Source organism: Oncorhynchus tshawytscha, linkage group LG31 (genome assembly GCF_018296145.1).
Source record: "Oncorhynchus tshawytscha isolate Ot180627B linkage group LG31, Otsh_v2.0, whole genome shotgun sequence".
NCBI lineage: Eukaryota > Metazoa > Chordata > Actinopteri > Salmoniformes > Salmonidae > Oncorhynchus > Oncorhynchus tshawytscha.
The window spans coordinates 26518000-26534031 of NC_056459.1; the positions used below are offsets into that span (position 1 = coordinate 26518000).

Below are 16032 nucleotides of genomic sequence, written 5' to 3' on the forward strand. Positions count from 1 at the left end.
TTGGGATGCTCTGGACCGATGTGTACTAACTAGAGGTCGACCGATTAAACGGAATGGCCGATTAATTAGGGCCGATTTCAAGTTTTCATAACATTTTTTTTTTACACCTTTATTTAACTAGGCAAGTCAGTTAAGAACACATTCTTATTTTCAATGACGGCCTAAGAACGAGGCAGAACGACAGATTTGTACCTTGTCAGCTCGGGGGATGCAATCTTGCACCCTTACAGTTAACTAGTCCAACGCTCTAACCACCTGCCTCACGAGGAGCCTGCCTGTTACGCAAATGCAGTAAGCCAAGGTAAGTTGCAAACTAGCATTAATCTTATCTTATAAAAAACAATAAATCAACGAGTGTCTTCGCTCCAATGTGTACTTAACCATAAACATCAATGCCTTTCTTAAAATCCATACACAGAAGTATATATTTTTAAACCTGCATATTTAGCTAAAAGAAATCCAGGTTAGCAGGCAATATTAACCAGGTGAAATTGTGTCACCTCTTGCGTTCATTGCACGCAGAGTCAGTGTATATGCAACAGTTTGGGCCGCCTGGCTCTTTGCGAACTAATTTGCCAGAATTGTACATAATTATGACATAACATTGAAGGTTATGCAATGTAACAGGAATATTTAGACTCATGGATGCCACCAATTAGATAAAATACGGAACGGAATAAACGTTTTGTTTTCGAGGTGATAGTTTCCGGATTTGATCTAAGGCTCGTATTTCTGTGTGTTTATTATAATTAAGTCTATGATTTTATATTTGATAGAGCAGTCTGATTGAGGGGTGGTAGGCAGCAGGCTCGTAGTAGTCAAAGGTATATATGGTTTAGAGAGAAATAGTCTACGCGTTATAATTCCTGTAATAACTTGCGGCTTAACTTGAAAGGGTTTCCTTTGTTATTTTACCGTTCATTTCTTCCATACAGATTGTCTTGATCTACTTCAAATAAGGTCTGTGTTTCGTGCTTAAACCGCCTCGGCGTTTTTATACCCGTGTAAATCTCACTAGGATAAGGTAACATTTTCTTTTTTATCTTTGCTTATATTTAGCCAATATTGATCAGAGTTATGTTGTCCTATGGATATCTACAGTTATACAATTGGCAAGGTGGTGTAAGCCTACATGAAACACAGACCTTATTTTAAGTTAATCTAAAAATATCCTATGGAATAAATGAATGAAGGAACCGCTTTTCAGATGTTGCTAGGTGTCATGGGAATTATGTCTCGCACTTTGGTAGGTCAATTCTTACCATGTCCATTATTAAAATAGGATTTCCTGCATATAGAAATTACAGTTTTTGTTTTCAACATTCATCACAGGTAACTTAAACTCTATTTTTATTCAAACAGTTGAGAGTATTTGTCTCCTAAGCAGACTCTTCAGTATCATTGTCACTTCAGAGCTGTGTGTGTGTTTTACAGATGGCAGAGAAAAGCAGAGCACCAGTGTGGGACTATTACATGGAATTGGCACCAGGGAAAGCAAGATGTCTTATTTGTGATAAAGATGTAATCATGGGGTCAGCAACGGCTAAATAAAAAAATACCACCAACCTGTGGAATCACCTTAAGAACACCCATCCAAAAGCCCATATGTATTATATTAAGTTAAAATAAAAGTGTTCATTATTCATTCAGTGTTGTTGCAATTGTCATTATTACAAAAATGTGTGTGTATATATATATATATATATATGGTGGTATTATTTTATTTAGCCGTTGCTGACCCCATGATTACATCTTTATCACAAATAAGACATGGACGATTTTTAAAATGTATATATATATATATATATATATATACATTTTAAAAATCGTCCACACAACCACCCAGGAATCCTCAAATACATGCACAAACACACAACCACCCAGGAATCCTCAAATACATGCACAAACACACAACCACCCAGGAATCCTCAAATACATGCACAAACACACAACCACCCAGGAATCCTCAAATACATGCACAAACACACAACCACCCAGGAATCCTCAAATACATGCACAAACACACAACCACCCAGGAATCCTCAAATACATGCACAAACACACAACCACCCAGGAATCCTCCAAATACATGCACAAACACACAACCACCCAGGAATCCTCAAATACATGCACAAACACACAACCACCCAGGAATCCTCAAATACATGCACAAACACACAACCACCCAGGAATCCTCAAATACATGCACAAACACACAACCACCCAGGAATCCTCAAATAAACGCACACACACACAACCACCCAGGAATCCTCAAATAAACGCACACACACACAAATACAAAGTCAGAAGTTTACATACACCTCAGCCAAATACATATCAACTCAGTTTTCCACAATTCCTGACATTTAATCCTAGTAACAATTCCCTGTCTTAGGTGAGTTAGGATCACCACTTTATTTTAAGAATGTGAAATGTCAGAATAATAGTAGAGAGAATGATTTATTTCAGTTTTTATTTCTTTCATCACATTCCCAGTGGGTCAGAAGTTTACATACACTCAATTAGTATTTGGTAGCATTGCCTTTAAATTGTTTAACTTGGGTCAAATGTTTCGGGGAGCCTTCCAGGAACTTAACACAATACATTGGGTGAATTTTGGCCCAATCCTCCTGACAGAGCTGGTGTAACTGAGTCAGGTTTGTAGGCCTCCTTGCTCACAAATGCTTTTTCATTTCTGCCCACAAATTTTCTATAGGATTGAGGTCAGGGCTTTGTGATGGCCACTCCAATACCTTGACTTTATTGTCCTTAAGCCATTTTGCCACAACTTAGGAAGTATGCTTGGGATCATTGTCCATTTGGAAGACCCATTTGCGACCAAGCTTTCACTTCCTGACTGATGTCTTGAGATGTTGCTTCAATATATCCACATAATTTTCCATCCTCATGATGCCATTCATTTTGTGAAGTGCACCAGTCCCTCCTGCAGCAAAACACCCACACAATATAATGCTGCCACCCCCGTGCTTCACGGTTGGGATGGTGTTCCTCAGCTTACAAGCCTCCCCCTTTTTTCCTCCAAACTTAACAATGGTCATTTTGGTCAAACAGTTCTATTTTTGTTTCATCAGACCAGAGACATTTTGTAAAAAAGTATGATCTTTGTCCCCATGTGCAGTTGCAAACCGTAGTCTGGCTTTTTTATGGTGGTTTTGGAGCAGTGGCTTCTTCCTTGCTGAGCGGCCATTCAGGTTATATCAATATAGGACTTGTTTCACTGTGGATATAGATACTTTTGTACCTGTTTCCTCCAGCATCTTCACAAGGTCCTTTGCTGTTGTTCTGGGATTGATTTGCACTTTTCGCACCAAAGTATGTTCATCTCTAGGATACAGAATGCGTCTCCTTCCTGAGTGGTATGACGGCTGCGTGGTCCCATGGTGTTTATAGTTGCGTACTATTGGTTGTACAGATGAATGTGGTACATTCAGGCATTTGGAAATTGCTTCCAAGGATGAACCAGACTTGTGAAGGTCTACAATTTGTTTTCTGAGGTCTTGGCTGAGTTATTTATATTTTCCCATGATGTCAAGCAAAGAGTCACTGAGTTTGAAGGTATGTCTTGAAATACATCCACAGGTACACCTCCAATTGACTCAAATTAATTAGCCTATCAGAAGCTTGTAAAGCCATGATTTAATTTTCTGGACATTTCCAAGCTGTTTAAAGGCACAGTCAACTTAGTGTATGTAAACTTCTGACCCACTGAAATTGTGATACAGTGAAATATTCTGTCTGTAAACAATTGTTGGAACAATTACTTGTGTCATGCACGAAGTAGATGTCCTAACCGACTTTCCAAAACTATAGTTTGTTAACAAGATATTGTTGGAGTGGTTGAAACCCCCCCCCCCACCCCACCGACCCACACACACACTAATAACTGTGATAATTCATAGCTGTGAAAGTCTTCCAATAGAGAGAGATCATTCTGTCTCATTATATTCAGTCGTAGTTCCTCTACAGCGACTAGAGCTATGTTTCAACACAGGTAATAACCTGCATTCACTCCACTGTCAGTAGCAGTGCTGTGTGTGTGTGTGTGTGTCACACCATCTCTCACTGTTACCCTCCTTCTTTGCCCTTTCTTGGAGTACAGTAACTGAACTGGTATTTGGGTCACCAGCCGCTGGCATAAACAAATACCTTGCTCTGATTGGCCCATACCGCCTACATATGGTCTTTCTGATTGGACGCCAACTGTAAGTCTCTCCTCAGCTTCTTCACTAATATAGGATCAAGGTTGTGGTTGTGTGTATGTGTGCTTGTCTTTCTGTCTTTGTGTGTCTGTGTGCCTGTATGTGTGTGTTTATGCGTGTTTGTGCCTGTATGTGTGTGTTTATGCGTGTTTGTGCCTGTATGTGTGTGTTTATGCGTGTTTGTGCCTGTATGTGTCTGTTTATGCGTGTTTGTGCCTGTATGTGTGTGTTTATGCGTGTTTGTGCCTGTATGTGTGTGTTTATGTGTGTTTGTGCCTGTGTGGGTGAAAGGGAAAGATTGAAACATACTTTTTCTGCCAGACCCTGGGATCCAAGGATTTCCTGAGAGAGAGAGAGAGAGAGAGAGAGAGAGAGAGAGAGAGAGAGAGAGAGAGAGAGAGAGAGAGAGAGGAAAAGAGAGAGAGAGAGAGAGAGAGAGAGAGAGAGAGAGAGAGAGAGAGAGAGAGGAAAAGAGAGAGAGAGAGAGAGAGAGAGAGAGAGGAGAGAGAGAGAGAGAGAGAGAGAGAGAGAGAGAGAGAGAGAGAGAGAGAGAGAGGGAGGAGAGAGAGAGAGAGAGAGAGAGAGAGAGAGAGAGAGAGAGAGGGAGGGAGAGAGAGAGAGAGAGAGAGAGAGGAAAAGAGGAAAAGAGAGAGGGAGAGGGACATAAACTTGAACTCTGCAATTTTAGAATGCTATGGACCTTTCATGGCTTGAACCATTAGAAGACAGGTACAACATTGAACCATTAGAAAACAGGTACAACATTGAACCATTAGAAGACAGGTACAACATTGAACCATTAGAAGACAGGTACAACATTGAACCATTAGAAGACAGGTACAACATTGAACCATTAGAAGACAGGTACAACATTGAACCATTAGAAGACAGGTACAACATTGAATCATTAGAAGACAGGTACAACATTGAACCATTAGAAGACAGGTACAACATTGAACCATTAGAAGACAGGTACAACATTGAATCATTAGAAGACAGGTACAACATTGAATCATTAGAAGACAGGTACAACATTGAACTATTAGAAGACAGGTACAACATTGAACCATTAGAAGACAGGTACAACATTGAACTATTAGAAGACAGGTACAACATTGAACTATTAGAAGACAGGTACAACATTGAACCATTAGAAGACAGGTACAACATTGAAACAATAGAAGACAGGTACAACATTGAACCATTAGAAGACAGGTACAACATTGAATCATTAGAAGACAGGTACAACATTGAAACAATAGAAGACAGGTACAACATTGAACCATTAGAAGACAGGTACAACATTGAATCATTAGAAGACAGGTACAACATTGAACTATTAGAAGACAGGTACAACATTGAACCATTAGAAGACAGGTACAACATTGAACCATTAGAAGACAGGTACAACATTGAAACAATAGAAGACAGGTACAACATTGAATCATTAGAAGACAGGTACAACATAGAACTATTAGAAGACAGGTACAACATTGAACCATTAGAAGACAGGTACAACATTGAATCATTAGAAGACAGGTACAACATTGAACTATTAGAAGACAGGTACAACATTGAATCATTAGAAGACAGGTACAACATAGAACTATTAGAAGACAGGTACAACATTGAACCATTAGAAGACAGGTACAACATTGAATCATTAGAAGACAGGTACAACATTGAACCATTAGAAGACAGGTACAACATAGAACTATTAGAAGACAGGTACAACATTGAACCATTAGAAGACAGGTACAACATTGAACCATTAGAAGACAGGTACAACATTGAATCATTAGAAGACAGGTACAACATAGAACTATTAGAAGACAGGTACAACATAGAACTATTAGAAGACAGGTACAACATTGAACCATTAGAAGACAGGTACAACATTGAATCATTAGAAGACAGGTACAACATTGAACTATTAGAAGACAGGTACAACATTGAACTATTAGAAGACAGGTACAACATTGAACTATTAGAAGACAGGTACAACATTGAACTATTAGAAGACAGGTACAACATTGAACTATTAGAAGACAGGTACAACATTGAACCATTAGAAGACAGGTACAACATTGAACTATTAGAAGACAGGTACAACATTGAACTATTAGAAGACAGGTACAACATTGAACCATTAGAAGACAGGTACAACATTGAACCATTAGAAGACAGGTACAACATTGAACAGGTACAACATTGAACCATTAGAAGACAGGTACAACATTGAACCATTAGAAGACAGGTACAACATTGAATCATTAGAAGACAGGTACAACATTGAACTATTAGAAGACAGGTACAACATTGAACAACATTGAACTATTAGAAGACAGGTACAACATTGAACTATTAGAAGACAGGTACAACATTGAACTATTAGAAGACAGGTACAACATAGAACTATTAGAAGACAGGTACAACATTGAACTATTAGAAGACAGGTACGACATTGAACTATTAGAAGACAGGTACAACATTGAACTATTAGAAGACAGGTACAACATAGAACTATTAGAAGACAGGTACAACATAGAACTATTAGAAGACAGGTACAACATTGAACCATTAGAAGACAGGTACAACATTGAATCATTAGAAGACAGGTACAACATTGAACTATTAGAAGACAGGTACAACATTGAACTATTAGAAGACAGGTACAACATTGAACCATTAGAAGACAGGTACAACATTGAACCATTAGAAGACAGGTACAACATTGAATCATTAGAAGACAGGTACAACATTGAACCATTAGAAGACAGGTACAACATTGAACCATTAGAAGACAGGTACAACATTGAACCATTAGAAGACAGGTACAACATTGAACCATTAGAAGACAGGTACAACATTGAACCATTAGAAGACAGGTACAACATTGAACCATTAGAAGACAGGTACAACATTGAACCATTAGAAGACAGGTACAACATTGAACCATTAGAAGACAGGTACAACATTGAACTATTAGAAGACAGGTACAACACTGAATCATTAGAAGACAGGTACAACACTGAATCATTAGAAGACAGGTACAACATTGAACTATTAGAAGACAGGTACAACATTGAACTATTAGAAGACAGGTACAACATTGAACTATTAGAAGACAGGTACAACACTGAATCATTAGAAGACAGGTACAACACTGAATCATTAGAAGACAGGTACAACACTGAATCATTAGAAGACAGGTACAACATTGCTGGACCAACCATGAACCTGCTTCCAGTATGAAAAGTAACAGCTTTTCTTTTCTTTTGATTTTAAAAAGTTACCTTTTTGACGATGCAATGGTAATTATGTTGTGACGTGATGCTCTTAAGAAGCCAACATTTAAACAGAATCGAATTAGAATTCTATGGCATATTTTGCAGGTAAATGCACACCACTGAAGCTAGCTGGTACCATTACATATCCCTGCATCAGCAGCAAAACAGAGAGTGGATGAAGAATGATATCTAAACTGACATACTGGCGTAGATCAGTTGTAATACTGCAGATAGATTGTGGCTTCCATCAGTGTAATTGTCTGCATCATTTGTTTTTCTTTATTATTTCCCCTTAACCCTACCACCCCTCCCCTAATTGGAGTAAACTAATGGGGACCTAGTCAGCCTAGTCAGTTGTACAACTGAATGCACTCAACTGAAATGTGTCTTCCACATTTAAACCAACCCCTCTGAATCAGAGAGGCTGCCTTAATCGATAAACACATCTTTGGCGCCCGTGGAACAGTGGATTGCTCAGGGGCAGAACGACAGATTTTTTACCTTGTCAGCTTTCGGTTACTGGCCCAACGCTCTAACCACTAAGCTACTACTAGGCTAAAAGACAACAACACTTCTACTTTCAGATTATACATACTATCTACATTTTATGGACACAGCCAGATGTTTTTACCCAGAGTGCATTTTAAAGAGAAAAATAATGAAAGGAGAAGAAGAGAGGGATGAGGAGAGGTGACGTTGATCACTAATAAACCCTGATGCCCAGACAGAGAAAGAGGGAGAGAGAGACTTCCTTATATTGTCCATCGTCGATCATCAGCTGTTATTTCATTGGTTAGCGCTACCACTGCCAGGCACAGACCTGCATCTCATTACAAACTCAGACAGCAGTTCAATTCTCTGGGATTGATTACTCCTGTCTGTAGTCTGCCAGAGCTTTGAGTTATTATCAACAGCTCTCCAAAAGACAAACAGCATGCCTAATGAATGGATGAATGGAAAATGATAGAATTAATATAAATCATGAAATGAGACAGGATGATTTTGCTTCACAACATAATGAAATAGTATTATCTATCTGGCAATCTAGCACTGTTGCAAGAGCTGAAAAAAATCATATTTCTCAATAGTGTTTGTGGAGGTCATCATGCTACTGTTGATTCCATCAATCTCTCGATTGGTTAGATCACTGATTATTAGGGGAGGACCAATGAATAACAGGAGAACCAATAGAATGTTTTGGTAGAAGCGTTCCCCTACCAGTCAGTACTTGGTGTCGTTGGTCTGCCTGCTGGGATATCTGAATGTGTATTACCTGGTTAAAGGCAAGGACCGGCTGCTCTAGGTCATTCTCGGCAGCGCGGCGACTCTTGGGGGCGTCAGGGGGGCACTGAGAAAGAGAGAGTGAGAGAGAGAGCGGCCATGGGTCAAAGGTGAAAAGCCAGCCTACAGGTAGCAAACATCAATTGGGGATTGTGTATCGTGAACTGCCTGGAAACATCTGAACTGAAAAGCTAAACTGAAGACAAAGTAATGTAACACTGTTTTCATATTTTGAGGGGTTTTCCATGGCAACAAAGGAGATCAACAACAGGAACTTTATCCCCCTCGGACACTCCATGTCTAGCCATAAAATACACCACTCTCTTTGTCAGCTGTCTTTTCAGAACTCTGTTGGTGGGGTGTGTGTGTGTGTGTTTGTGTGTGTTTGTGTGTGTGTTGTGTGTGTGTGTGTGTGTGTGTGTGTGTTGTGTGTGTGTGTGTGTGTGTGTGTGTGTGTGTGTGTGTGTGTGTGTGTGTGTGTGTGTGTGTGTGTGTGTTCGTGTGTGTGTATGTGTGTGTGTGTATGTGTGTGTGTGTGTATGTGTGTGTGTGTGTGTTCGTGTGTGTGTGTATGTGTGTGTGTGTGTGTATGTGTGTGTGTGTGTGTGTGTGTGTGTGTGTGTGTGTGTGTGTGTGTGTGTGTGTGTGTGTGTGTTGTATGTGTGTGTGTGTGTGTGTGTGTGTGTGTGTGTGTGTGTTGTGTGTGTGTTTATGTGTGTGTGTGTGTGTGTGTGTGTGTGTGTGTGTGTGTGTGTGTGTGTGTGTGTTGCGTGTGTCGTGTGTGTGTGTGTGTGTGTGCGTGCGTGTCTGTGGTGTATGTGCATGTTTGTGTGCAGCTCCTGTTCAAGTTGGAAACACTGCTTGCGAGGAGCCCTGTAGCAGACAGCTCAGAGAGAAGGAGAAGAGGGAGGGTGGTCAGTCTCTTCCTCTCCTCCTCCTCCATACATCACTTCATCAATTCAAGAGGGGTCTGAAAGTTTCCTCGGCTGTTCTGAAGGTGTTCTGAAGGTGTTCTCTCTGTTTGCCGGTCTTTCATACATAGGCCTATATACAGCACACACACACACACTCACCAACACACACGAACAAATAAACATGCAAATATAAGCGTGAGGTACACATCCACATGTGACTCGTTTCAGGGAACTAGGTAAATGTCGCGCGTCACTACTTAAACGTAAACATTTTTATCAAAATGCGTTTTTTGGCAAGTGAACTTTAATGTGCCTGAATAAGAAACGTGTTTGCCATCTGTAAATACAAATACAAGCCTAGTTGGTTTAGCCGCCGATAAAGACAGGAACCTTCCCGCTAGCCATGATTGGTTGAGATAATGAGTGGGCTGGACATGCCCCAGAGATGACTTTAGATTGGTCTGCCATGTGTAGGTCATCCTTTCTAACACTGCTTTTTTGAACTATATCACGTAGTAACTGCAAAAAACAAAAGTGTTGCTCTCTGGAGGAATTAGAGTATGATAGCGAAGGAGATGGACAAAATTCTGCCGTTTGATTGCAAATGTGCAGACGAAGTCGACAAAAGAACACACAGAAAGGCTGTTGTATGAAACATCTGTCTCCGACCATGTTAGTTTGTTGGTGATGTGGACACCAAGGAACTTGAAGCTCTCAACCTGCTCCACTGCAGCCCCGTTGATGAGAATGGGGGCGTGTTCGCTCCTCCTTTTCCTGTCGTCCATAACCATCACCTTTGTCTTGATCACGTTGAGGGAGAGGTTGTTGTCCTGGCACCACACGGTCAGGTATCTGACCTCCTCCCTATAGGTTGTCTCATCGTTGTCAGTGATCAGGGCTACCACTGTTGTGTCATCGGCAAACTTAACGATGGTGTTGGAGTCGTGCCTGGCCATGCAGTCATGAGTGAACTGGGAGTGAACATTTAGTACAGGAGGGGACTGAGCACGCACCGTTGGGGGGCCCCCGTGTTGAGGATCAGCGTGGAGGATGTGTTGTTACCTAACCTCACCACCTGGGGGCGGCCTGTCAGGAAGTCTAGGATCCAGTTACAGAGGGAGGTGTTTAGTCCCAGGGTCCTTAGCTTAGTGATGAGCTTTGAGGGCACTATGGTGTTGAACGCTGAGATGTAGTCAACGAATAGCATTCTCACATAGGTGTTCCTTTTGTCCAGGTGGGAAAGGGTAGTGTGGAGTGCAATAGAGATTGCATCATCTGTGGATCTGTTGGGGCGGTATGCAAATTGGAGTGGGTCTAGGGTGTCTGGGATGATGGTTTTAATGTGAGCCATGACCAGCCCTTTCAAAGCATTAAATGGCTATAGATGTGAGTGCTACGGGGCAGTAGTCATTTAGACAGGTCATCTTGGCACAGGGACTATGTGTGATGGTTGGTATTTAGAAAGGTTGTGGGAGTGTTGTGTGATGGTTTGTGTGATGGTTGTGGGAGTGTTGTGTAATGGTTGCGGGAGTGTTATGTAATGGTTGTGGGAGTGTTGTGTGTTGGTTTGGGAGTGTTGCGTGATGGTTGTGGGAGTGTTGTTTGATGGTTGTGGGAGTGTTGTTTGATGGTTGGTGTTCTCACCCTAGCACCAGGTATCTCACAGCAGGACTCCTGAATGGCCAGGGAGGCGTCACAATACACCATCACCTGCTGAATGTCCATCTGAGAGACAAGAGAGACGCAGAAGACAGGGGGCAGGGAGAAAAGAGTAAGAGAGCGAGAGAAAGAGAGAGCAAGAGCAAGAGAGAAAGAGGGGGAGAGAAATATTGCTCGAGACAGCTCACTACAACCCCCCTTCTACAGCCATGACCATCACCCTCAAATATCCCTCGTCCCGCCCTTTACACATTTTCCTCCTCCCACCTCTCCCCTCCTCCCCCCGCTCCACCATTCCCTCCATATATGCCCTCCTCCCACATCTCCCTCCATCTCTCCCCTCCTCCCACCATCTCCACCTCTCCCCCCATTTCTCCCCTCCTCTCACCCTCTACACCTCTCCATCCAGCTCTCCCCTCCTCCCACCCTCTCCACCTCTCCCTCCATCTCTCTACTCCCCACATACAGGTTAACCCAACCCAATCTCCCAACTTCCCATCACAATAACCCCCCCATCCTCTCCTTTCCTGGCCCTCCACCTCCATACCTCCACAGCAGCAGCATCTGTTGCTCTGATGCCCAGTAGGGTGTGTCCCTTGGTCGATAGCTCGCCACGGGGCTCCAGGGGCTTGGTCTGGATGGAGCTGCAGTCTACATGTAGAGAGGCTGCCCTCTGCTGGACGCTGAGGGCCAGTTTGTGCCAACCACTGTCCAGGATAGACTCCACACCCTCCCCCCTGAACACACACCCAACTGGCTCACCCAGGGGGTCGGCCCCCTGTGCACGCAGGGACAGGGTGGCATCAGGGCCATTCAGGTCAAGGGAGAACTGGGGGAGTGGGGGAGGATGGTTGGGAGAAGAAAGGAGGAGAGAGGGAGAGTGGGGGAGAGGAGACAGGAAAAAACAGTTGGGGCATTATCCATTTCTGATTGGGAAAGAACACCTCTCACCTCCTCCCTCGTTCCTCTTCCCTTGTTCCTACCACTATAGTGTCTACAGAGCTGAAGGAATATTGTAGGTATTGCTGAAGCCAATGGTTCATTGAATAGGTCTATCCAATCCCAAGCAATAATCCGCTATGAGAAGTAGCTACAGAAAGAAGTTCAGTACGGTACTATGCTTTGGGTCTCAAAGTGGGCTACATAGAACACACTGCAAAGTTAAGAAAAACATGGACAAAGGCAACTAATTATTGCCCATGAAAACACACAATCAATCATGTATAACGAGTTGGTTTGCCCTCAATTCATCCTATACATGCTGAATAGCATTTAAATTTGTTTGCAGATTGATTATAGATGTGAGACACTCTTCATCATAGAAGTAAGATGAATAATAATGAGAATAATAACGAGAATAATAATGAGAATGATAATGAGAGAACAACAGAAACAGAGAGAGGAGAAGACAAGGGGAGGATAGAGTGGAGAGATGGAGGACAGGACCTAGGAGGGGTGGAAAGAGAGAGAGAGAGAGGAGAGAAGGAGGACAGGAGACAGTATGGGTGGAAATAGAGAGAGAGGAGAGATGGAGGACAGGAGACAGGAGGGGTAGAAAGAGAGAGAGAGGAGAGATGGAAGACAGGAGATAGGATGGGTGGAAATAGAGAGAGGAGAGATGGAAGACAGGAGATAGGATGGGTGGAAATAGAGAGAGAGGAGAGATGGAGGACAGGAGACAGGGGGGGTGGGAAGTGAGAAAGTGGAGAAATGAAGGACAGGAGACAGGAGGGGTGGAAAGAAAGAGAGAGGAGAGATGGAAGACAGGAGATAAGATGGGTGGAAAGAGAGAGAGAGGAGAGATGGAGAACAGGAGACAGGATTGGTGGAAATAGAGAGAGAGGAGAGATGGAGGACAGGAGACAGGATTGGCGGAAATAGAGAGAGAGGAGAGATGGAGGACAGGAGACAGGGGGGGTGGGAAGAAAGAGAGTGGAGAAATGAAGGACAGGAGATAGGATGGGTGGAAAGAGAGAGATAGTAGAGATGAAAGACAGGAGATAGGAGTGGAAAGTGAGGAGTGAGATGGAGGACAGGCGATATGAGGGGGTAGAAAGAGATAGAGAGGAGAAATGAAGGAAGGAGCAGAAAATAGATGGGGTATGCAGGGAGGAATAGAGGAGAAGCCAACCAGAAGCCATGGATTACAGGCAACATTCGCACTGAGCTAAAGGGTAGAGCTAACGCTTTCAAGGTGCGGGACTCTAACACGGAAGCTTACAAGAAATCCCGCTATGCCCTGTGACTAACCATCAAACAGGCAAAGCGTCAATACAGGGCTAAGATTGAATCATACTACACCGGCTCCGACGCTCGTCGATTGTGGCAGGGCTTGCAAACTATTACAGACTACAAAGGGAAGCATAGCCGCGAGCTGCCCAGTGACACGAGCCTACCAGATGAGCTAAATCACGTCTATGCTCGCTTCGAGGCAAGCAACACTGAGGCATGCATGAGAGCATCAGCTGTTTCGGACGACTGTGTGATCATGCTCTCCGTAGCCGACGTGAGTAAGACCTTTAAACAGGTCAACATACACAAGGCCGCGGGGCCATATGGATTACCAGGACGTGTGCTCCATGCATGTGCTGACCAGCTGGCAGGTGTCTTCACCAACATTTTCAACATGTCTCTGATTGAGTCTGTAATACCAACATGCTTCAAGCAGACCACCATAGTCCCTGTGCCCAAGAACACAAAGGCAACCTGCTTAAATGACTACAGACCCATAGCACTCACGTCAGTAGCCATGAAGTGCTTTGAAAGGCTGGTAATGGCTCACATCAACACCATTATCCCAGAAACCCTAGACCCACTCCAATTTGCATACCGCCCAAACAGATCCACAGATGATGCTATCTCTATTGTACTCCACACTGCCCTTTCCCACCTCGACAAAAGGAACACCTATGTGAGAATGTTATTCATTGACTACAGCTCAGCGTTCAACACCATAGTACCCTCAAAGCACATTACTAAGCTAAGGATCCTGGGACTAAACACCTCCGTCTGCAACTGGATCCTGGACTTCCTGACAGGCCGACCCAGGTGGTGAGGGTAGGTAGCAACACATCTTCCACGCTGATCCTCAACACTGGAGCTCCCCAGGGGTGCATGCTCAGTCCTCTCCTGTACTCCCTGATCACCCACGACTGCATGGCCAGGCATGACTCCAACACCATCATTAAGTTGGCTGACGACACAACAGTGGTAGGCCTGATCACCAACAACGACGAGACAGCCTATAGGGAGGAGGTCAGAGACCTGGCCGGGTGGTGCCAGAATAACAACCTATCCCTCAACGTAACCAAGACTAAGGAGATGATTGTGGACTACAGGAAAAGGAGCACCGAGCACGTCCCTATTCTCATCGACGGGGCTATAGTGGAGCAGGTTGAGAGCTTCAAATTCCTTGGTGTCCACATCAACAACAAACTAGATTGGTCCAAACACACCAAGACAGTCGTGAAAAGGGCACGACAAAGCCTATTCCCCCCAGGAAACTAAAAATGAAAAGAGGAGTGTATACCTGTGGGTATCCCTGTTCATCAGAGATCTGGAAGAGGTAGATGTTGTCCCTCAGTGTTTTCTTCTTGAGGAGTAAAGTGAAGACCAGCGTGAACTCATCAGGAAGACCATGGGGGAACACCTGACTGAGAAAACACACTGTTAGACACACAAACGGATACACACAAATATGCACACTAATAGACATCACTAATAGACATACACACAACACACATATACTGTACATACAGGCACACACACACACACATTCATCAAGTGTGTGTATGTTTGCGCTGAGACACAAAGAGACAGACAGGGAGATATACAGAACGTGTGTGTGTGTGTGTGTGTGTGTGTGTGTGTGTGTGTGTGTGTGTTTGTGCGTGGCCAGTGCTATAATGGAGGAATGGTAGATAGTAACCCCTGACAATTATTATCATAGAGGTAAAGATAGAGATAAAGGTAGAGGTAACGGTAGAGGTGGAGGAAAAGGTAAAGGCAGGGGTAGAGCTAAAGGTAGAGTTAGAGGAAGAGGTAGAGGTAAAGGCAGAAGTAGAGGAAGAGGTAGAGGCAGAGGTAAATGCAGAGGTAGAGGTATAGGTAAAGGCAGAGGTGAGAGAGAGGTAGAGGTAGAGGTAGATGTAAAGGTAGAGGTAGAGGCAGAAGTAGAGGTAAAGGCAGAGGTAGAGGTATAGGTAAAGGCAGAGGTGAGAGAGAGGTAGAGGTAGAGGTAGATGTAAAGGTAGAGGTAGAGGCAGAAGTAGAGGTAAATGCAGAGGTAGAGGTATAGGTAAAGGCAGTAAAGGCAGAGGTGTATAGGTAAAGCAGAGGTAGAGGTAGAGGTAGATGTAAAGGTAGAGGTAGAGGCAGAAGTAGAGGTAAAGGCAGAGGTAGAGGTAAAGGCAAAGGTAGAGGTTAATTGCAGAGGTGAGAGAGAGGTAGAGGTAGAGGTAGAGATAGAGGTAGAGGTAAAGGCAGAGATAGAGGTAGAGGTAAAGGCAGAGAGAGAGGTAGATATAGAGGTAGAGGTAAAGGCAGAGGTGAGAGAGAGGTAGAGATAGAGGTAGAGGTAAAGGCAGAGATAGAGATAGAGGTAAAGGCAGAGGTAGAGGTAGAGTTAGAGATAAAGGCAGAGAGAGATAGAGGTAGAGGTAAAGGCAG

General features: G+C 43.3%; 1 protein-coding gene across 3 annotated transcripts in view; it reads right to left on the reverse strand.

Annotated features, from left to right (window-relative positions):
- LOC112234289 (collagen alpha-1(XVI) chain) overlaps positions 1–16032 on the reverse strand; it is a 148934-nt gene that overhangs the window by 103235 nt on the left and 29667 nt on the right. For all 3 annotated transcript variants that reach the window (XM_042310028.1, XM_042310029.1, XM_042310027.1), the window contains exons 5-9: positions 14894–15017; positions 11912–12193; positions 11350–11430; positions 8784–8858; positions 4530–4562 (exon numbers count right to left, since the gene is read on the reverse strand). In XM_042310028.1, the coding sequence (XP_042165962.1) occupies positions 4530–4562; positions 8784–8858; positions 11350–11430; positions 11912–12193; positions 14894–15017 (595 nt within the window). The remainder of the gene's footprint in view (positions 1–4529; positions 4563–8783; positions 8859–11349; positions 11431–11911; positions 12194–14893; positions 15018–16032) is intronic.